This window comes from Danio rerio, chromosome 16, assembly GCF_049306965.1.
Source record: "Danio rerio strain Tuebingen ecotype United States chromosome 16, GRCz12tu, whole genome shotgun sequence".
Taxonomy (NCBI): Eukaryota; Metazoa; Chordata; class Actinopteri; order Cypriniformes; family Danionidae; genus Danio; species Danio rerio.
The window spans coordinates 40613195-40637454 of NC_133191.1; the positions used below are offsets into that span (position 1 = coordinate 40613195).

General features: G+C 37.5%; 2 protein-coding genes across 13 annotated transcripts in view; one reads left to right on the forward strand and one right to left on the reverse strand.

Annotated features, from left to right (window-relative positions):
- LOC137487301 (uncharacterized) overlaps window positions 1-24260 on the forward strand; it is a 173377-nt gene that overhangs the window by 54821 nt on the left and 94296 nt on the right. For 2 of the 11 annotated variants that reach the window (XR_012392331.1, XM_073926372.1), the window contains exons 1-3: window positions 21858-23561; window positions 23722-23866; window positions 23970-24203. The exons of 7 other annotated variants lie outside the window; for them this stretch is intronic. The gene's annotated coding sequence lies outside the window, so the exon portion shown is untranslated. Of the gene's footprint in view, window positions 1-12595; window positions 12683-14636; window positions 14801-14897; window positions 15106-21857; window positions 23562-23721; window positions 23867-23969; window positions 24204-24260 lie in introns of those variants that run through there. 2 more of the 11 variants (XM_073926371.1, XM_073926373.1) reach the window with 2 other exon arrangements.
- LOC141378272 (serine/threonine-protein kinase pim-2-like) lies at window positions 5870-11923 on the reverse strand. 2 transcript variants are annotated; one of them, XR_012392375.1, is made up of 8 exons: window positions 11692-11923; window positions 11287-11375; window positions 11148-11189; window positions 10094-10219; window positions 9916-9947; window positions 9103-9358; window positions 8869-8988; window positions 5870-8588 (listed from the first exon to the last, which is right to left on the reverse strand). XR_012392375.1 is itself a non-coding variant. In XM_073926404.1 (7 exons), the coding sequence occupies exons 1-7, from the start codon at window positions 11777-11779 to the stop codon at window positions 8485-8487; spliced, it is 825 nt and encodes a 274-aa protein (XP_073782505.1). In that variant the 5' UTR covers window positions 11780-11923; the 3' UTR covers window positions 5870-8484. The 2 variants fall into 2 exon arrangements, 1 of the variants encoding a protein (XP_073782505.1); XM_073926404.1 differs by lacking the exon at window positions 9916-9947.

Sequence of the window (24260 nt, forward strand, 5' to 3'; positions counted from 1 at the left end):
CCGTCTATTGTCTAGTCCCACCCTCCTTGTCAACCCATTATTAGTTAATTGTGTTCACCTGTGTGTCAATTTACTTTTTTGCTTTATAATCCCCCTCATGTTTTCAGTCCTTTGCCAGTTCGTTGTCTACACTCCCCGTGTTCCTGATCCAGTCTTGCCTTGTTCTTGTTGAGCCAAGTTTGTGTGTTTTGTTAATGTTTTCCCCCTCGGGGTAGTTTTGTTTTGCTTTTTATTTTTATTTTATTATTAATAAATACCCATTGTTTCTTTGCACTTGAGTCCTCGCTCCTTTTCCCCACCACAACCGTGACAGTCTGGTTCTTCAGCTCGTGATCACGTGTGCTGTTTTATCAGACTAAATAAATGTTGGGCTTCTGTTATAATGCTGCTCTGTGCTGTCAAATAAAACACAAACATATTAAAACCTCGCTAAACAAACAGAGCAGAAATAGAATGAATGAACAGCAGGCAGCAAAAGAAAAGAAAAGCAAGTGGCAAATAAAGAGAAAAGCATGTCAAACATACTTGACCGTTGTGATGGTACGAGACATTCTATAGCAGTTTCCCTGCTATTAAAAGGTCAGGGCACTATAAATAAAGACATTTTGCACCACACTGCTAATACGATCATTAGCATGAACACACACACTGGCTGTGTCTAAAATCACACGCTTCCATACTAAATAGTACATTAAGACAGTATGTGAGCCGAGTAGTATGTCTGACCTCACAGTATTTGACAAACAGCATGTGAGAAGTACCCAGATGACCTACTACTACTGGAGAGATTCTGAAGGGTGCATCCAGTGGACACTACACTGTCCCATAATGCACTGCGAGATCATTCATGAATCACTCCTCTAGTGGATTTTGGAGATTTTGATAATAAAAGTCTCACATAATGTGCCTTTAAACCTGTGAATGATGCAGTATTGTGCAAAGTATTTCTCAGTAGAGCTTCATGACAAAACATCTGGAAACTAGTAGCACTGCTGCCATTTGAACAGATCCCCAAATACAATAAATGCCAATTAATGAAAGAACTGATCATTAATAATGCATTGTTGACTGGAATCCACAGAAGCTCCAAGAGCACTGAAGAGGAAGGCTGGATGTCTGGATCAGGACACAGTTGCTGCAAAACGAGTGAAAACAGCCCAGATCCAACATGGCGGCAGCAGCAAAACTGCAGCAGAAGACAGAAGTTCAGCTAAAGACAGCAGCTCAGCTAAAGACAGCAGCTCAGCTAAAGACAGCAGCTAAGGTTTGTCTTCTGCCGTAATGTTTTCTGTCTAATCTGCAGGGTTTTGTTTTATTTTTCAGAGTTTTACAGATTTTTCTCACGATTAGATTGAGCAGAAGAGTAACAGGAGTGAGCAAATGTCATAAATGTTTTCTCCAGGATCTTTACTTGACAGATATGTGCTTGGGAAGAAGCTGGGAGAGGGATACCATGGCACTGTCTATCTGGCTACACGGAAATCTGACGGCCAGAAGGTAACATTCAATTTTCCTTTGTGTGTGTGTGTGTGTGTGTGTGTGTGTGTGTGTGTGTGTGTGTGTGTGTGTGTGTGAGTGTGAGTGTGTGTGTGTGTGTGTGTTTGTGTGTGTTTGTGTGTGTTTGTGTGTGTGTGTGTGTGTGTGTGTGTGTGTGCGTGCGTGCGTGCGTGTGTGTGTGTGTGAGTGTGTGTGTGTGTGTGTGTGTGTGTGTGTGTGTGTGTGCGTGCGTGCGTGTGTGTGTGTGTGTGATCAGACATCTCTCTGGTTGAATAAGTTTTGACTTTATGCTCTCTTTGCAGGTTGCCAAAAAATTGTGACTAAAAAGCTTCTGGGAACGCGGTACCCGATGGTAAGTTTGCATACTCTACTGAAAATATCTGAAGAGAAGTGATGAACTCCATGTTTAGTCATGCTTTCACTAAGCTTGCGTTTCTGCTCATACAAGTAAACAACTTGTTGTGTTTGTTGCGATGGGCATTGTAGCTGTCCACTCAGGAAATACAAAGCTAATGTTGTTTTCAAGTCATACTTGTATGTGATTTTGACCGAATATTCAAAGTAACGTATCATGGTAAACAACATAGGGAGCGAGTCACAAGTTGGCAATGAACGAATTTGCGGCTATAACACCAACTTTACCTCAATGGAATAGAAATATGGGATGAAAATAAAGAAAGATGCAGATGAAAACGTACGTTTGCGCACAGGTGGAGCAGTTGTAGGTTGTTGTGTTGTTGTTGATTCTGATTCAGAAAAACTGAACGCGACGCACATCAGCAGGAAGGTCGACCAAAACACAAGAAACTGCCCCATAATGTGAAGAATTGTACGCTTTAAACAGCAGAACACTGTTGACTTTATGTCTGGACCCTAAACTCTCCCTTCAACAGATTAAATACTCCCAAAAAATACTGCAAAACTCCGTTTAAAGGAACTAAAGCCGTCAGATGATCGACGCTGACTAAACACGGAAACACAGCAGCGCTGCGCCTTCACAATAAAAGTCCCGCGCGCACGACACTTAAAGGGATAGTTCCTAGCAAGAGAAAACTTTTGTCACCATTTATTTATTGAACATTTATACATTTATTACCTCTGTTAAACAAAAATATGTATTCTGAATAATGCTAGAAATCGGCAGGAAAAAATACTATGGAAGTCATTGTCTAGCAGTCTGTCTAGCAATGTTTAGCCTAAATGTGTTTAACAGAAAAAAGAAACTCAAACATGTTTTGAAGCAAGTGAAGATTGAGTAAATGACGACAGAATTATCATATCTGGGTGAATATTTCGTTTAAAGTCTGCATTAAATCAAAATGTTCAATGTTTATGTTGCTAGCATATGGCTAGTCTTAAAATAAACAAGTTAATCTGTGCAAATGAATCCACTGAAAAGTTTGTTTTGTGGATCTTTAATCAAAATCTGCCCATCGGCTTCTTTTCTGAAACGGCGATTCTTTTCTGACGACTCTGACTGGCCAGGTTATGTCCGAGTCCAATCAAAACTGGACTCGAGTCCTAGTTCGATTACCCCAATACAACCAAAACCCCTCTAAAACCAGCCTGGTTGACTAGCTAAAACTAGCCAACCAGCCTAGGCTGGTTTAAGCAGTTTTTTTTTTTCAGTAGCAGTCTTTGTTTTCATGAATGAATTATTTTTGTTCCAGTTTGTGATGTTTTATTCGATTTAAAACCAATTAAATTATTTGCTCCTGTTATAGTTTGAGCCAAAAATATGTCAGATGGGCATAAATATACGCCCTTTATGTTGCAAAGTTTAATTTCCAGATTAAAAAACTAAATTAACCATATAAATGAATGTCTAATTAATGTCAAACGTCAAACTAACTTTATTGCGGTTTACGACCTGGCTAAGCACAAATAAAAAAAAAACATTCATGTTAACCTTATACATAAAATAATGGTGCACCTAAAAATAAAAATTTAACATTCATGTCATTTCAAATCTGGATGATTTTCTTTCAAGTTATTTTTGCAGGATGTCTGTAATGCAATAATATATGTATATATATATATATATATATATATATATATATATATATATATATATATATATATATATATATATATAATTTTAGGCTGGATTACTGTAATGCTCTGTTTGCTGGCTGCCCAGCATCCTCTATTAATAAACTTCAGCTAGTACAAAATGCAGCAGCTAGAGTTCTTACCAGATCTAGAAAATATGATCCCCTATCACCCCAAAGTTATCCTCCTTACCCTGGCTGCCTGTTAAGTTTCATATTGAATTTAAACTATTACTTCTCACCTATAAAGCTCTAAATAATCTAGCTCCTTTTTATCTAAACAACCTTCTGTCTCGCTACAATCCAACTCGCTCTTTAAGATCTCAAAAGTCAGGGCTTCTGGTAGTACCTAGAATAGCAAAGTCGAGTAAAGGAGGTCGAGCCTTCTCCTTTATGGCTCCTAAACTCTGGAATAGCCTTCCTGATAATGTCTGAGGCTCAGACACAATCTCTCAGTTCAAAACTAGATTAAATACCTATCTGTTTAGCAAAGCATACACTCAGGGCATCACTTAGTAGGTTTCCACACAGGTTTCTGCATCTCGTTTATAAACACTATGAACAGCAGCTACGCTAATTATTCTCTTTATTCTCTATTTCCACCTGGGTATACTCATCCCGAGACCCTTAGACTATGAAGCGCCACTGATTCGATCCAAGACCAGCGACAAGATGATCCCAAGGTTTCCATAATCCTGGACCAGGCCGTTTCCTGAGCAGCTGCTGTGGTGATCATAGAGGAGTGGAGAGCATGAGACTGATTTCTGCGACGCTCCAGGGACAGACGAGCCTTCGCTGAGGTCCAGCTTCTCCAGAGCCTTGACTGCAGCTCTGCACAAGACGTTTGGCCAGTGGAGAAATGGTTGTGCCCAACTGAGCCACGTTTCTCTTAAGGTTTTTTTTATTCTGACCTTTCCCCAATTGGTGAAGGGTTTTCCCTGCCGCTGTCGCCACTGGCTTGCATGGTTCAGGATCTGTAGAGCTGCGCATCGATGGATTTGCTCTTCAGTGTTTGGACTCTCAGTAATAATTATTAGACCACACTGAACTGAACTTAAACTCTGAAAATTGAACTGACACTGTTTCAAACACTATAATCTTCTATGTGAAGCTGCTTTGACACAATTTAAATTGTAAAAGCGCTAGAGAAATAAAGACGAATTGAGTATATATATATATATATATATATATATATATATATATATATATGTATATATATATATATATTTATGTTAAATATAGATATTTATTGTCAGCATCAACAACATCTCTTATACAGTAACAAATGCTTTAAATGGGCTTTTAATGCATTTATTACTTTTTAAAGGCAGTAATGAACTGAATTGCATGAATGAAAACTTACACTGTTTATTTAACACTGTGCTTTAAAAGTGTGCTTTGACACATTCTTACATAAGTTCATTGTTCAATGCATAGTTAAAATAATACTTAAATATATTAACATCAAATGCTAAATAAATAAAATTTTCTCCGACTCCTGTGTGTAGGCTCAGTAAGTTGACTTTTATAGTGACGAATAATTTTTTACATTGCCTTTAAAGGGAAATAACTGAACATAAACATAGGAGGCTGACAAAAATGGTCGTTTTAGAAGAACATTTCAGATGGCGCTTAGAGGTTTTTGCATCTGAACTCTTCATATATAAAAGTATGGTAATAATACTTTTAATATATTTAAATTAAGTTAACTTTTGGTTAGTATACTTGCAATGTACTTATTTTCACCAGGGGTCTCTTTAACTCAGTGAACACTAGCTGGCTCATTTTACTTATTAGCTTATATTTGAGTGTACTGTGCTGTGTAGATGTAACACTAGCACAAACTGAAGCATAAGTGTGTTTCCATTAGTTTTCCACAAAACTTTTCTGAGTGTTGTTAAAAACTGTTGTGAAATGAAGACATTTCCATTCTAACCATTGTTCTTTGGCTAAAGCTCAACATTTGCTGGTCAGACACTGAAAGAGCCCTGGTGCTAGTTCAGTAGATATTATAGTAGGATTACTCATATCAGTGAACACACTCTTATATTTCACATTATAGTCACACAAATGGCAGGGCAATGTGCTTTAAACATTACATGACGCATCAATATTGTTCTATAAAGGCTAAATTGAGTCTGCAGTCTGTAAAACAGATCTTCTCTGTGTTGTTTTGTGTTGTGTTCACACTTATTGTCAGATCAACACACAGATAAAGTAGTTCAGGCATGTTTTGAGTGCATTACAGTGCCGTATCACTACGCTGAAGGATTTGACTTGTGTTAATGCAAGGAGCCGGTGTGATGAACAAAGAGCAGGAGTCAGAGATACAGTTTATTGAAGACAATAGTTTACAGTTTGATCAGCAGAAAACAGCTTCAACACACTCCATGGGGTTCGCAGGCCGCTCTGCGTACAGTCTCAGTTTCACAGAAATGATAGAAGAGCAGCACACATGTGGTCAGTGACGAAATCAGATCATCAGGAATTCATACTTCCATTGTTTTCTGACATGATGCTGTTTTCCGCTTCCACATTTTTTTAAAATTATGAGACAAGTAAAAATATACAATCACAGTACATTATAAAGAAAATGGAAAGACAAAAAGAAAACATTTTTAAAAAAGAAAACAACAAAAAAAATTAACAGTAGGGGTATATACATCACATATTAAAGAAAAAGATTATATAATTGACACATTTCAGTTGTTTTTAAAGCATTTTTTTGTAAAAGAGTTAGAAATTGTTTTAAAGTAATGCTCCATTTCAGTGAGCAAGATATTAAAAAGGGTTTTTGGTTTGAAAATGTACATTTATGTATATACAATTTTGTAAATAACATTAAGAAGATTAAGAAAAAAAAAATATTTTTTTATGTATAGCATCCGTTTTATTATTAACAAAACATTTTCCCATAGTAAGGAAAAATCTTTATCAACATTCTTAATAAGAAAAAGAAAAATCATTTCAAAGCAAATTAGAAAAACTGCATTGCCAAAATAAGTGAACTAGGCACTTATTTTTTTGTGTTGCTTACAAAATGAACAATTAATATCAATATCTTTTTTATATCTTACTAAGAGAGTATTGACCGAGTGTGTATGGTGAATAGTTCTAAATGAAACTTCTATTATCTTATTTGTAATTAAGTAGCTATTTGGGATGAGCCATATTTGATTTCTTCAATCAATATCTGAAACAAAAGAATTCCAATAAAATAAAAAAAAAGTCACATTTGGAACTGATACAGTTCCATTAGGAAATAACATCAGAACTTTTCAATGCAGATGGATGGGGCAACCATTACTGTTTCCAAAACAGTGAAAAGCCTTGGAGTAACGATTGATGACCAACTAAACTTCTCTGACCACATCTCTAGAACTGCTCGATCTTGCAGATTCGCACTCTACAACATCAGAAAGGTCCGACCCTTCCTATCTGAACATGCAGCTCAACTCCTTGTTCAAGCTCTTGTTCTCTCCAGACTGGACTACTGCAACTCTCTACTAGCCGGGCTTCCAGCTAACTCTATCAAGCCTCTTCAGCTGCTTCAGAACGCAGCAGCACGAGTGGTCTTTAATGAACCTAAAAGAGCACATGTCACTCCGCTGCTCATCCGTTTGCACTGGCTGCCAGTTGCTGCTCGCATCAAATTCAAAGCTCTGATGTTTGCTTACAAAGCGAATTCTAGCTTCGCTCCTTCTTATCTGCTCTCACTTCTGCAGATCTATGTGCCCTCCAGAAACTTGCGTTCTGTGAATAAACGTCGCCTCGTGGTTCCATCCCAAAGAGGGAAGAAATCACTTTCCCGAACTCTCGCGCTCAATCTGCCCAGTTGGTGGAATGAACTCCCTAACTGCATCAGAACAGCAGAGTCACTCGCTGTCTTCAAGAAACCACTAAAAACTCAACTATTTAGTCTCCACTTCTCTTCCTAATCTGCAATTGCCTCTCTGGCTCCACCGCTAACTGTATTACAAAAAAATAAATAAATAATTTACTAATGTTTTGCTTCGTACACTTTACACACCTGAAACTTGCCTAAAGCACTTATTCATTGTTGCTCTTATAGTTGTGTAAATTTCTTTTTTCGTCCTCATGTGTAAGTCTGCTAAATGTAAATGTACTGATTTGTTTGAAGAAGTTGCAGAGAAACTATATTTTCCTACCTTTGTAGTAGAAGCGTCTCAAGGGGGGGAAGTAGAAGGATAGAGAATGCCTTGGACTAACCTAATAACTCCAGATGGTATGGCATCAAATACGACAGCAAATTCTTTAGGGGGGATGGGAGTATTGAATCGATTAAGAAATTTTGTTTATGAAATTGAGATAATTTAGCTGGTATTTTATCAGCATTATAGTTACAGAGTAATAACAATTAAGCCATCCAAATTAAGAAAATATGTAATTTGGAATAAAGTTCCAGATTGATGTTGGATTTTAGAGAATATTTTTTGTCCCATTTAATTTTGACAGTATTATTTAATGTACGGAAATCCAGCATATTAAGACCACCATTCTCAAAGCTCTTCATAACTTCTGCTTCCCACATTCTGCACTTCCTCCCGCAAGTGTCGCAGTCAGAGCTGCATGCAAATGAGGGCCGGCTGAAGCCTCCCCATTGGTCTATTAGCTCTAGATTGACACCTCCTCCCTCCAACCAATCAGGTGAGGAGGAAAGCTGACGTCACTCTAATGGCGGCTTCAACTGGCCCTCATTTACATGCAGCTCTGACTGCAACCCTCGCAGGAATTTGGGAAGCAGAAGCGGAAAACAACAAATGACAAACATCAAACATGGAAGAATGAAACCATTTCCTGCTGCTGAAAGCCTCTGCGTCATGCTGAACCCCTCGTGCTCCAAAATCTCCTCTAAAACAGGTCCTCTTTCAGGGTGGAAAGCATAAACTACACATATCTAGAACAGTCTTTATTTTTATTGGTTTTTTAGCCATGGCTGATCCAGAATCTGCTGCACTGTTTGCAGTCTCTGATCATCATCCCCAAGGGTAATGCAGGTATTCATAAATGCCATGAATTCTGTAACATTTTAAAAGAGAAAGTTAGTTAATGGTGGACACACACACACACAGCTCAATATTGACCTGAATGACTCCTGTTGTGCCCTAATGTTCAGTCTTCATGAAAATATAATATATATTTTCCTAATGTTGGCCTCATTTTAGAAACCGTCACCAAACCTCAAGATAAAGAAAAACATTGTTTTGGGTTTTTCTGCTGGTAAAATGTGGCCAGGGTCAATTCTGACCCATAAGTCAACAGGAGGGATGAACAGTGTCAGTCCCAGTCATCTTCTTACCTTCAGGTATGCTGGAACATTGTTTTTCTATTTCCCGCATGATGCCAAACAGCTGCTTCACTGTGTTTTTAACCGCCTTCTTTGGAGATATCCTTGTGTCTGGTGGGTATTTCTTTGGATCTGTCAGAAAGAGAGGTTTAGTGTTGAGCAAGCAGTTCAGCTAAAGCCCCATTCAACTGAGTCTCAGAGACTAATGAATGTTTTTCGGCTTCCTCCTGAAATAATCTGACTTACCATGACAGATGTGCATCCCACAGCCAAAATCAATTAGCTTGATTTGCAGAGGCCGGTCGATGACGAGGATATTACAATCATGAATATCATGATGACAAATTTTCCGCCTCAAGCACTCCTGCGCTGCTTTGACAATCTGCAGGATAAGCGTACGCGCGACTCTCTCCTCCAGGTGTTGGTGCTTCTGCAGGAAATCCTCCAGTGTTCTGCACGGGCCGAGATACTCCATCACCAACATTATTGTCTTACACACTTTCTGTAAGCAGATGCAATGAGTTAAAATAAAGCACACGACAGCAGTCCTCAGGTCAGTCTTTACTAGGCATGGGCCGGTATTAGATTGTGGCGGTATGATAACCTTGGATCAAAATATCACGGTTTCACGGTATTGTGATTACTGCTCTAATATGTAGTCTTTTTGAATGTCTGGGTAAAAGACAAACTTGTTCCCCTCTGAAAACAATATATTTTATTTTGTAATAGATTTATAATATTTTTTTGGCAGTAAACATGTCAGGCTAAATAATTCAAAAGATTAATTGACTTCTGCGGCCCTCATTTGTTTCAAAAACACTGATTTCTTTACTATTTAAAACAGCATTTTTGGATATTTATTCAGCTGGAGATACCGTTGTCCTAAAAAAACTGTAAATAATATATCTCACACAACGGTATTACAGAAAATTTGGCAGTTTTAAAACCTCGACTTTTCCATACCTTAAAAACAGTTATTGGCCCATGCCTAGTCTTTACACTGGCTTCCAGTTACATTCAGGATAGATTTTAAAGTAGAAATGAGTTTATTTTGCTTACCGCACCGGCATATCATTAACCCACAAGCTTTTCTGAAAACAAGACAAAGTTATTTACATGTCCAGAAATGCTTCTTGATTTAGGAATTTGAATTTACAAAATTAAAACGACAATAAGAAACGAGACAAACCCTCCTGCAGCGCATTGTGCATGAAATGTGCTGTATAAATACACTTACTCCTCTTGGCAATTTCTCCACTTTAACTAAAAACCATTCCTGGAGCTTGATGAGCAGCGGGCTGGGGGGATCTCTCACAATTGTCATCATGGCCACTTCGATTGGTATGGGTAACGGATATCCAGGCTGAAGATAAAGTGCACATTAGCATTAGCATATCAACAACATGTAATCCTGTTTTTCAATATAACTGTAAAAGAAAATCTGTAAATCAGCAGCTTTCCGTATTTTGTGATTCATGTTTTTTTTTCTGTGTGTTTATTTATGCTTTTGAAATGCATTATGGGAGCTTGATGTTTATTATCTGCACTGGTTTTGTCAATTGTGATGTAAAAATCTGGTAATTCGGCTTCAGACGTTATTAGATTTTAATGTGATGAATTGCGGAAGCTTTGATTTTATCAAGATATTAAGCTGAGCTGTGAAACAGATTACTTTATCAGGTATGATTACAACAATACCTAGTGTATTGCTTATTAAATACATGTAAAAAAAGATTATAAAGTACAATAATAGGTAACACTATAATAAAGTATAAACTAAACTACTTTAGATAAATTAACTGATGTTAACGAGAGGACTTTACTGCACAGAGTTAACGAACCAAAGACAAACAGTCTCTGAATTCCCAAAGTCGTAGCCCAGATTAACATGAGAAAAGCATCATGTTTGAAAATAAATGGCTTAATAAGGGTTCAACATGTTGCAGAATAAAATAATCTTAAAAGACACTCTAAAAGTGTAAATAATAATTATTCATTATTGTGCATGTTCATTATTATGATATACTGAATTATTGAATATTGGCATGTGACTACTTTTTTCTGTTATATGTATATAAAGTCACTGTTAAACTGCAGAGTTAAATTTTCAGCATCAAAACTCGGCAGAGCACATATTAATTCCCATCATAACCATAAATAAACAGAAAACAGCAGTGAATCACAAAATGATCAGTAGATATTTGTATAACCACAGCCGCAGACAGACTCATCTATTAAATGTATTTTGTGATGCTTCAAATATGAATCACGCATGATGTTTTCAGACTTACCACATTGCTGTCAACTTCTGAAGTAGTCGACTTGATGATAAACTGTGGATGAAAAGTAGAATTAAACATGAGTGAGCAATCAAACATGATTTCTCTAAAGTTGATGTCCTCTAAACTGGACTAGGGTGAATAGACTTACCTGTTTGCCGTCCATTTTTCTGATACCACGATAGACATTGCCGTAGCAGCCAGCTCCAATATTTTCTTTCAGGTCATATTTTGCTTCCACTGAAAGATAAAAACAGCATGTTCATTTGAGACAGCTTCTAGTTATGCCTGAACAGACAGTATAAAAATAAAGCCATTTAACCCGTAACAGCCAACAACATAAACAAAGCCAATTTGCCCCGAATTAAGTTTTTTGAAACTTTTTTTAATTCAAAAGCCTTTTCCCAAAATATGTCAAAATAGTTTGTCACTAAAAAAATCACTCCATTTGCTGAAACTGAGAGAAAGTTGAGGCCAAATGACCCCAGTGTGTATGAAACAGCAACACAAGGGTTAAACAACATCAATCAAACATTAAAAATACATTCAAATGTACCAGAACCAGGAGAAGGCCCTATCCTCTGTCTACATGGCGGTCTTCTTTGTCCGGAAGGACCAGGAACATGTAACATACTTTTTTCCATTTATTAGCAGTAAATAACGCTCTCTAGGGTGTATAAATGAGTTTACTGCAGTTAATTATCTGAGTTTTCGCCTTGTCTGAGTATCAAATGAAAAGTTCCTCAATACACGTCTGTTCTGTCAGGCGTCTGGTGGATTCTGACACTCGCGGTGCAGAGCGCGTTCGATTTATGACGTAGCGTAGGGCCAGACCAAAGATGGGATGGGGGTCCTGTAGGTACAGGTGTTCGCGTTTATTCTTCAGGGTGTAAAAGGTGAAGTGGCATATTAACCTACTGTTTAGGGCTCGTGATAACATTATAAAATACGCGTGGACCTTATACAACTCTTTTGCCATCTCTGCATGGGGAAAAGAGGGAAGAATAAAGTTAATCACGCAAGGCCTGGCATGATTGATGTTTGACGGGTCCAACACGGCTGATTAATTTGAGGACTCTGCATCGGCCTTTAGCTCTGCACTGAATTTACAATGTAATACGGAATCACGATGCGTTGACTCTTGTCCAGAAGTCTGCTGCTAAGAAATCGAGAGCTCCGGAGTCTAATGTTAGTTGTCATGGAAACGAGGATGTCTTGGCGGCAGTACGTGAAGTTGCTAACCTATGGAATAAAATTTCTGTTATAATTATAAAATTCACGCATCTGCAATTATGAAACCGCAAAGGAAAACGGAACATAACTTGTGACGTTACTTTACAGACACGAAATAGTTTCACCACGGACACGAAGAGTACGAATCAAACAGCGACAGTCCACTGTCAAAATACATCACCGCGGTCACAGGCATTAATAAACGAGCCAGAGTCATCGATCACAACAGTGCGCTTGCGTGATGAGATCCTGAATCCTGACTGAAGGAAGCCCCCCGAACAAAATGTCTGGGCAGCTCCCACACACCGTCTCAGGTAAGACTTTTGTTAATCCCTCTTTGAGAACTGTCCTCCATGAGCTGTAATAAAGGTTGAGACTCAATGAGGTCCATTTTCGCTGTGTTTCTTAGACATTTTACAGAATCAAAATTAAGATCGGGCCGAGGATAGCAAGCTAAGTTAGCATAACGTAAGTGAACTTGACAGGCAGCGAGCGCAGAACTTCTCAGTGAATCACTTAACGGTGTTTAACTATAACATGGCATCTGTTGATTAAGTGTTTTTGAAAGCCAGATAGACTATTGATCTATTATAAAGAAGATATCAGCAAAAGGCAAGTTAAATATTTGAGGGTTTTTGCTTATTTTTATGACACTGAATCAAATCCATCAATTGTTTAAAAAACTTGAGATCTACGTTAATTTATCTTATTATCACCGAATGAGTGGGAAAATATATTGAATAATGTAATAAAGTCTGTGCAGATTAGCAATTGGTTAAATAAGTGACCCGGACCCATGGGCGTAAATCATGAGGGGCAGTCATTTAAACACTCGTATTTCATCTGAAAGCTGAATAAATAAGCTCCTCATTGATTTATGAGAGAAGATTACATGTTCAGATATACGTTTTTATATTATCTTTAAGTTAGCAATCCACATTACTAAGCAGAAATGACGTTTTTATATATTTATAGCAATTTACAAAGTCTTTATGAAGAGAATTCTTATCTAAAGTAGAGTAACCTAACTTAAATAATTTGAGCAAATAGCCAAAAAAGTATATTTTGTCTCATATAGTGACTATTCCCTCAAATCTACCTGCTCAACATAAGACTCGTTTCTTAGTATTAGAAAAATGCCCAATATCTATCTGTCTGTCTGTTTTTAATTAGCTCAGATTATGTCCTGCTTACAAGCACTTGAATCTATGAAAACTGATCATACTAAGATTTTTAGCATAATAGAAAAAGTGGACCTTTTAAAGACTAAAGACTTTGATATTATTTTCTGCTGGATACCGGGCTGGTCATATGGGATGAGTTGGAAATGAGCGTGCAGATAAAGCATGATAAAGGAAGATAGAAGTTGGAGATAACAGAACGTAAACTTCCTGTGTCTGATGTTAAACCTGTTTTAAATCTGTATGTTAATGAGAAATGGCAGATGGAATGGGATGAATGTAGGAAAAACACATGGTATGAAGTGAATCCATTAATTAATGAAAGGAATAATTACCATTTTGAAAATAGACATGACCAGGTTGTTCATACAAGATGTAGCATCAGACACTCATGGCTTACACTCGCATATTTATGAAAAGCGGAAGAAATACCTATTGGTGACTTGTGTAAAAATATTTTACCGATAAAACATTTTAATATGTTTAAAATATTTCCCGAATAAAAACGTTCTCTAATATCATGTAAAAATACACATTGTGTTTTTAAATGATATTGGAGAATGTTTTTATTCTGGAAATATTTGAAGTGAGCTGTTTGAAAAGGTGTTTTACAATATTTATCTTTAATCTAACTAAAAGATTGTATATGACTGTTTTCAGTGTTGTTGCTTGCTACTTGTATGTTTTTTGTTGTTATTTTAAAATGTATGTTTGCTAAGATTGTTTACTAACTGCAATGAGCGTCATCATGCTAACTGATATGATATGATTATAAATTGTATATTTAGTACATGTTTTTTGCCATGAATTTAGCCAATGCTGCTGATATGGCATTAAAACCTAAATAAAATCTGTCCATCCATCCATCCATCCATCCATCCATCCATCCATCCATCCATCGTTCTGTCTGTCTGTCTGTCTATCTATCTATCTATCTATCTATCTATCTATCTATCTATCTATCTATCTATCTATCTGTCTGTCTGTCTGTCTGTCTGTCTGTCTGTCTGTCTGTCTACCCTCTTTAACCATTGTCAATCATAATTCTGCATGACTTACAGCTTAATTTTATGTTAATGTTTATCAGGTTCCATTTGGAGAAATAATATCTGCTGCTCAAAGCCTGGTGTCGAGGCTCACCAACACCCTAAGATCACCAGAGAACACAAACCAACTAAGAGAGATTAGTTCAACACAGAGAGAGAGGACAACATCACGTTTCCAGAGCCAGTCAGTTCAGCAAGAAATGAGGTGTGAGATTCAGTGGATGACTGTATGTGTAGAAGAATCTAATGTGTTTTTTTCTCTAATACAAATTGTTCCTACACTAATGAGAAAATATTTGTAGGTCATTTCCTGGGTTTTTCTGAGAGGAGCGTAGAGGGAAAAGCTGTTTTGCACCATATAAGGGGCAATGTAAAAGCTTATTAATGTATTTTTACCTGCTGGACAAACAGCATGAAAAAACACCAAAAGGAGAGGCAGAAGTACATCTCACTATGGCTGGACTTGGAAGACAGCAGTTAAATGTGCAAGAAAATTTCCCCCATTCAGAGGTATGATTAAAGTTCCATGCCCTGTTATTTTGTATTTCTGTATTTGTTCCAAAATTATAATGTATTAATTAGGGATGCTCATTTCGGTTAATTTTGCTAACCGACAACCGTCGCTCATTAATCGGTTATTAACGGTTAACTGGTCAGATTACAATTAATTTTATATTAAACAAATTGACGTGTCTATTTTGTGTCTGACACATTAAATAATGCATTTTAAAATACTAATTTATTTTTATATGCTAGCACAGTGGTTCTCAAACTGTGGTACGTGTACCACTAGTGGTACGCAGGCTTCCTTCTAGTGGTACGCGGATGAATCAAATATGTAATATGTACATGCTACATATATTTAAAGAAATTATCAAAAATGATTTATATACGAATATGATGACATAAAGCCTATATTTATGAGGTCTAGGCAACATATCCAGGTGCTAACAAACCAGGAGTTATTTCTTTTTTAAACTGTACAGAGCTTAAGCTGCTTTACTAGACCTAATACGCTACTGTATTTCAAAACTGCTCATTATGGTGGTACTTGCAAAGACAAATTTTTTCCGAGGTGGTACTTGATGAAAAATGTTTGAGAACCACTGTGCTAGCATATTAATAATAGAACAAAACAACAGAGCATCTTTACGCACTTGCAGTGTTTAGCACAGAAGAACAGAATAAGAGAAGAACTAAATAAAATGAATAAAATAAATAGGACTGCCCTAAATTATTTTCACTTCAATAATTAATTTATATTACAAAACGAAAATACTGACTGATTCTTTTTAATAACCGGCATAGGCTGTTTTTTTTTCGCCAATCATGTTTTTTTTTTCTTCTGTCAAATAAAATCGCAGACTTTCTCAAATCGCCAGCTCCACGGAAAATATGCATTTATTTAATGCCCCGCTGTCATTATTATAATCACAAAACCTTTTTACATTTTAATAGAAATCATTATTTTAAAGAATATGTCCTGATATGGTTTCCTCTCTCTCTCTCTCGCGGTTCAAGTGCGTGCGCTGCGTGATGAAAAGACAACAACACGCGCGCATAGGTTGACTTTTTGTAAACAGTTTTGTTGTTTAAATATGATGTTACATTATTGTGCATACATGCTTTATAAGCTGTAAAATAAAAGGTAAAGCCTATTTGTTGTGTTTATGATGCAGATCCAGGTCAACATCAGCGCTAGTTTGGCATCAACACGTCTGTTAAACAGCAATATTCTTCTTCCATTTTGCTTCTTTGGCAAATGTGTCTGTAGTAGGGATGTAACGGTATCAGAATTTCACGGTACGGTAATACCTCGGTATGAATGTCACGGTACGGTATTTATTGAATCATTTACAGGAAAAAACAAAACTTATGAAAATACTCCAAAAAAGTGCCAAAAGTGTCAATGACATACAAATTAGCCATCTATCTGTAAGCTTTGAAACAGGAACTTCAATTTTAATAACAAAAAATTATTAAACCATGTAAAAAAATAAAGTTTCAATTTAGTAGTGTTGAAAACTCATCACATTCAACATTTAATCACACTCAGCCCATCTACACAGATGAGAGCTCTGCTAGTCGGACTTCTCATCAAGCATCTCCCGCTGGATCTAATCTCACTATATTTATTAAACGGGATATTTCATTTATCTTGTTGTCTTTATCTAACGACATATTCCCTGACTTTGGTCATTGGAATCTATTACTTGTTCTCAGGTAACGTGTTTTGGCTGAGCGCAAAGATAAGTTAATGATTAATGTAACCACGTACATTCTGTATATTGACTGATCGCTTGCCTTTATTTCCTATAATGTATAAACTTATTGTATGTTATACTTTTAAAATGGCCATTATCGATTATTAAAACTGATACTCAGCAAAAGAGAGGGTGTGTTTCGTATTTTCACTGAAATTGAAAGGAGGCAGTTGTTATCGGCTCCGTTTTGTTATCAATATCCACACAGTGAAGATGACGCTCATCTTATGCAGCACGACGCCTCAACATGTCTGCTGTCTAAGTTGCTAATATTAAAATGAAAATAGGCAGTTCCTTAAATCATGTTTACATTTTATTGTTGAGAAAGTGAAACAAGCCAGGGTGATGTGAATGAAGTTATAAAGTACACTGTTCCCTTTGAAGATTTACCCGTGTCCTCGGTATAATCTGCTTTTCCATATCAAACTGAGAAGAAGAGACTGCAGCCTTGATCAAACTTGCGAAGTCTGAACTTACACGGAGATAATGCAGGACTGAACTGTGCGTGTTAGGCTACTTAATATTCAGGAAAAGCCCCAATCAGAGAGGCGAATGTCTGCAGCCCCGCTTCCGTTTTCAGATGTCTCCGTTTTCCATCATCCACACTGAGACGGAGCAGCAGTTTTCGGCGCTCGAGAACTCCGGCGTAGTGTGGACGGTTGGCGTAACCGTAGCAAAACTTATGCGTTTTCAAACTAAAACGCATTAGTGTAAACAGGGCCTTAGAGTTTTCCAGCTCTTTTCATCCCCGCTTCTAGCAGCACACTCCATTTCCGCATTACTGGATCTGTAGCGACAACAGACCGCAAGGGATGATGGTCAAGCATGGGCTGATGGCAATTGTAGTTTTCGCTATCTCCCGTTCGCTTCATTCGCCTGAGCAAATTTTCTCAGAAGACCTATAGTTTTACCGAGTCATGCGACTTCGGTAATATCGAAAAAAAATAATATTGCGGTATGACGGTATTTACAATACCGTTACATCCCTAGTCTGTAGGCACGGGTTATACGTTGTCGTCCCGCAAGTTAAGTATGCCTTGCAGTTAAACAAGGGGCCGAAAACGAGGCGCACCTCACTGCCTTTATGTTGACAAGGAAAAAAGAAGAGAGGACCGCGCTTCTTCTCATGAAACGACTGAATCAGCTGGGTATCGATTGTGTCTGTGTTGTTACAATTGTAATATTTAATAATATATAATAAATTGATATTCAAGATTTGTATATTCATCCAGCTCTGGATAACTTAAAACAGCGATTAGACCTTCAGAGCGGCAATAATGCGTCCTGAAGTAAAGCGAAACGGCTATAAACTCTAGCAAGATAGAGTGATTATATGCAGAGCCATATTCCTTTATCTTTAAATAAAGTAGAACTATAGAAACTGTGTTCATCTTAACTGAAAGCTTCGTCGTGTTTTCTGGCCTCACGCATCGCGCACCTGTCAGTCAGTCAGCACGTAACGCCAAAGGGTTAAACAGACTATACGGTTACAGAAAAGTTTGCGTTATAATCCACTTACCTTTTAATACATTTTGATGCGATTATAATCCGCTATTAAAAACAACAACAATAACTGAATGTTTTGAATGGATAATGTAGCCGTGGCGGGATGCATTTTGGTCCCCGCCATGGAAGAATGAATGTAGCGGAAACCATGCTCTTTAAAAGTTCTCTGTAGTTGTCTTGACAACACAAACTGCTGCTCTGGGATGAGCCGCGAGCAAAAGATGCCCCTCTTAACGCAAAGGCGCATTCAATCGGCCCCTTATGCAGCCAAACTAAAAATATATCAAATAATATGTTTCATGGTTTAACTGATAGCATTAATCGGTTACAAACGCACCCTTTTGGTTAACGGTTAATCGATGATATTGAGCATCCCTAGTATTAATATAATTGAACTGTTCAAGCTTTCAGATATACTTGTGAAATTGTTTCTAAAACTGGCCAACATCTGTGGTGGATGTTTGTTATGCAAGTCTTCAGGTATGTTCTTTTTTCTTCTTTTTTTGATGATGATGATGATGAAATGCTAATACACTCTCAGTAATTGTGCTAAAGCTGGGGCTTTTCAAAGTTTGTGTTTGTATGTAAAGCTCCACATTAGTATCTTAAAACCAAAACCTAAAATGTACATATTGCACTCAAAAATACAACCATGTTCTCTTTTAACCCCTTGAAACATCATGGCAGTTTGTGTTCCTTTATTTTTTTCTAGGGATGCACCGATACCATTTTTTTTGGAACCGATCCGATCTCGATACAAAAAATTCTGAGCATTGATTAATACAGATCTGATACTGTGCTGTTTTTTTTTCTAAGCATAATACAGTTTCTATAGCTCTGGTGATAAACTCAAATGATAAATCTTCTTTTGTAAAAATAACAGACCTATAGGCTGACTGTATATGACAAACACACAATCTAACTAAACATGATGCTTGCTATAAACTATAGGCTACATTATTTGAGCATTCATTATGACATTGATATATGTTGTGGTCCAGCTTATGTTTCCTTTTTTGAGTGAGATGGAGAAAGTTTAAAACAAGGTCCACTTAAATGCTTCAGCGCCAAAACACAAACTGGTCTGTTGAATAAAGTTTTAATATAATTAAAATGACAGCAAAATATTCACAGTTTCAGAATAGCCTATATTAGGCTACATCATGTTTAGTTAATGACAAGTTCAGTGAATGACAATCCATACTGCTCCTGTCAGTTTCACTTTTATTAATATAATCAACTACTTTGACCACAATAAGCCAGGCTTTACTAACTATTGGCAGCACTTAAAGTATTCCCGTCAGAAGAAGAAACTCAATCGGACACTTTCAAAAACTGAGCAGCACAAAGAGGATAAATCAGTGTGTTGATGATCTGTCCAATGTATTATTAAGCTTTTTCTAATTCAAAGTTTCAGGTAGGCCTACTTTGTGTGTGAATACCTTGCAATTAGGGCTGGGTATCGACCGAATCGTCTTGCTACTATCGAGTATCGAAAAATTCTTTTGCGTTCGGTACCAAATTTCGATACTCAAGGGTATAATCTTGTCAACGTCAGTGAGCTAGAAAATCTGAGCCATCCTTAACGTGACCGGGTCAAATGCTGGTGATTGACTGCAGCAAGGCTGTCTTGAAAATCAGTAGTTTACGACGGTTACGCGCACTCACTCAGAGCTTGTCAAATGTGAGGCTGTAATGCGTACACTACTACTCTTTAAAGCATAGCATACATTTAATGCAAAGGATGTTTAAGTAATCAAAAGTATGGCTACATTATGCAAAGATTGACGGCAACAGCGCACGATGCAATATCTGTAAAGTTATCGCGACCAAGACTGGCAACACGTCAAATATGATAAAACACCTGACACAGGGTCCCCGCGGGGTCTTAAAAAGTGTTAAAGTCTTAAAATAAAAAAATCGAAATTTATGGCTTTAAAAAGTCTTAAATTTGCTGTTCTAGGTCTTAAATATTTTTGCACAGGTCTTTATTTTTGTTTTTATTGCTAGGTCTTTGGGGTGTTGTAGTTCTTTATTTCACTAGTCCAATTGTAATTTGCATTACAACTACAAAAAGGTCAACTTTCAATAGCCAATCAGCTTTCTGATATTAAACCCAGTGCGCGCGGCAAATGTGACATCATCGCTGTGTTTGCGGAAGTTCGCTTTGAGTGCACGCAACATGATTTCACTGACAAATGTCGCAAGTACAGTTTTATAAGTAAGAAGTGCTGTAATACGAGAGAGCGAATCTCTGCTCGCGCGCCGGTTTCCTTTTGTTCATGGACAAAACTGCTTGCGAGCTCTCAAAACACTGGCTGCTCACGTGCGAATGATCTGCTCTCGCTCAGTCAGACTCCTTTCGTGCTTTTGCTCTCCAAAGAAGCTTCAGCATACTGTAGTTGTGTTACAATAGCAACTATAGAATTACCACAACAGAGTAATTGAAGTACTTTACAAAACACTTTACAGCAGACACTAGTTCACTTTATTTTAGTGATAAAATGGGATTGATAGTAGCATTTATTTAAAGAGTGAATAGTACAGTAAGCTATAATACCTAAAATACCTAATTTATACCTATTATTACCTATTTTCTATCACGGTTACATTTCTGCTTGCCAGAATGACCAATAATTATTGGCTAGAAATTGCAACAGCCATCGGAAAGTAGGAAAGTTTTTGTAAAACTTTGGAAAAACCTGAGGGATAAGTTTGTTAAAACAACAAAAAAAGAGGCCCCCAAAAACATCTTCAATGATAATGATTATCTTTTTATTCGTCTGATTTTACTTTCTGTTTTTTTGGAGCGCCGCCTGTCATTAAAAAAAAATATCTCAATGGTGAACGTGTCAAGTATAAAAGCCTTAATCTGTTTTGTGAGTTGTGCGATGCGGTGCCAGGTGAAAGTATAAATCTGCATAAGATGTTTGTTTTTTCTGTAGTTCAACGGTGCATTTAATCTGACTTTACCACTGTTCAATTTAAATAACTTTGTTTTACCCCTAATTTAATGCTTTTACATTTTCTCTCGCGTGTTTTTGATATTGCGATATAGGTCTTAAATGTAATACTTAATGGTCCTAAAAAGGTCGTAAAAGGTCTTAAATTTGACATTATGATATCTGCAGAGTCCCCATGACAGTACACAGAATTAATTTACGAGCAGAAAGTTGCTCCGACGCAGTCATTATCTTCATCCTCTTAGTATTTTCCTGACTCAGGGCCTCCAACAACGTGCCCACCACAACTGTAGTCTTCCATGACTGATGAGTATAACTGCGCGATGGTTGGGGCTCCGAAAGGCAAACAGACATACAAAATCAGTTTTTAGCACTTCTTGCTTGTGTACCGTTAAAGCTAAGGCCCAGATTACACTACCAGTTAAATGTGACCCAATTCCGATTTTTTTTGCTTAAACTTGTGACAATGTGGTGCTTCTCCGCGGTTTAATGGTGTGGAAGAGAGAGCGTGTGTGGATATTCCGACGTGGGAAAAAACAACAACAACAGAGGAAACATGGAGGACGGTGGTCAGTCGCCATTATTTGCTCCCACTAGACCTGAGATCTCTCTCGTACCACAAATTCCTCTCAGTGGTGTAGGACATCATACAGCATATAAACAATAAGCGCTAGCTGCGATGCAGGCCCTTCCCCACCTCCTTCGCCTCAAAATCATTTTAAAGTTGGGCAAATTCATGTTGTAATTTTTACGCTATTAACGTTATCAATGCACGCACTGCGGGCTACACATAGAACAACTTTATTCCCTTTAACACCAGTGCGCACACAGGCTACATCTTACACACACACACACATCAGGGCCGTACCATTACATAAACTGCGTGGGGGTAAATCTGGACTGAACCATTTGCTGCTTATACTACACCACATATTTCGTAGAGCTAAAAAGAAAATTTATTCCATCGTGGCTAGTGTGGCACAGATGCTAGGACCCGCCTTTATGCATGCATCATAGGTTGTATGGCAAGTGTAAACGCATGAATTCGATATGGGTCACAATTAAAAGAACGTGTAAACGGACAGACAAAAAAATCTGAATTGGGCATCAAGACCTGACAGTGTGAACGGGGCCTAAGTTTGTGCGGGGAAAATGTATTCATTCTTTTTTTGGACCTAATGTATGCTGTGCAGCGTTATGTACTGATCCGATGGCTTTAAATACCTAGCTAAATTGATACTAAAATGCTTTAAGGTTAACGGTAAATGATAAAGTTTACCTCACATTAAACTTGTCTTATTTAAATGTCCTTATCCTTGGCTGCATTAACAGTTTAGCTTTCAAGTTTTCTTCACATTAATGTTATAGTCTGCTCCTGCTGACCCTGGAATTAGGATACCATCAAGTGATAATCCATTGCACTGGCAGAAAAATGAACAAGGAAAGGAAAGATGAATGCCACAGGGCCGTTACAAATTTTATTGTTAAAAGTTTGCTGCCTTTTTCTCCTGTGGAGGCTTCATGGTGGAGCTAAGAACAGTAAGCTGTAAATGATGTTGTAATATTATTACCATTTAGGCTGTTGGCCATGTTTGTAGGTAGTCTCTTAACCTAGATAATTTTTAAATCTTTTTATAGTAAGCAACAATGATAAAATAATGCTAATGTTACTTTTTTGTGTTTGATGATGTCAAATATAGGGAGATGATAAGCACTTTAAACCCCAGAAATCAGTCCCCCAGCCGAGACATGCTCTCAAATACCCTCATACCTGCAGTTGAAAAAGAAAATATCAAGAAAGAGTTGCAAGATGTGAGAGATGTGGCTGTGACTGCTGATGGCTGGATCAGCATTGCACAGGACCACTACCTGACAGTGTCACTTCACTTTGTCAGAGAGGGTTCCATGAAAGAGAGGGTCCTACATACAAGGGCAGTATACACATCCCAGACAGGGGACATTTTAGCAGAAGAGATAAGAGATATTCTTGATGAATTTAATATAAAGGATAGAGTAGTTGCTGTGACAATGCAGCAAACATGGATGTAGCAGTAAAAAGAGATGAGTATTAAAAAAATTGGCTGCTTTGCTCACACTCTCAATATTGCTGCTCAGAAGCTTTCCACAATTACCTCAGTCTCACAGTGGGCAGGAAGGATCAGAGCAATGGTGGTGTGGCTGAAAAGATCCACCCTGGCTAAACCTATCCTTAAAGAGAAGCAGCATCTTCTCGGTAGGTAGAAATCAGAATAGATGAACCTTAGTGCAAAACTCTTTGGCCAAATAGTTAATAAAAATCCTTTGCTAAATCATGCAGTAAAACATTTCTGCAAATAAACAGCCACTTTGATAACCACACAAACACAAACATAAATTTCTCTTTCCCATTTTAGGTCTTCCAGAACATGCTGTCATCCTTGATGTGAAAACAAGGTGGAATAGCTTATTCCTCATGGTGGAGCGATTCCTAGAGCAGTTCTCTGCCTTCCAGGCCACCTCCATGGACCATCGTCTTAAGAAATTAATGGACAAGGACAGGTAAAAACTCTGTTCTCATTTTAAATGCTTATTCAATTTTCAGTGTAAACGATTTTGCTCATGAATCTATAGTCCAGCTAATGAATCTGATCATATTTTACAGACTGCAGAGAATTTCTGATGAGGATTTTAGAAAAGCAGAAGAGTTTGTCAAAATTACAAAGATACTTTACACGTCAACCCTCTGCGTCTCTGCTGAAAGGAGCCAAAACTTGGGTCAGATTCTGCCTATCTTAAATAAGCTCCAGCACCACTTCACAGTGAATAAAGAGGACTCCTCCTTCACAAAGACCATCAAGGACCCTATCTGGAATGACCTCTCAAAAAGATACCAGGGGTGCAGTGTAATCCTGCTGAATTTGCTCTTGTTTTCATTAGAATTATTCAGTGATTG

Excerpts from the sequence above, each read along its gene's own strand:
- LOC141378272 (XM_073926404.1), bottom strand. The coding sequence starts at position 11,779 with ATGGAAAAAAGTATGTTACATGTTCCTGGTCCTTCCGGACAAAGAAGA. Across the intron at positions 11,190-11,286 it reads GAAAAATGGACGGCAAACAG|TTTATCATCAAGTCGACTAC; the intron begins GTAAGTCTATTC and ends TTTCATCCACAG. Across the intron at positions 9,359-10,093 it reads TGGAGAAATTGCCAAGAGGA|AAAGTGTGTAAGACAATAAT; the intron begins GTAAGTGTATTT and ends ATCTGCTTACAG.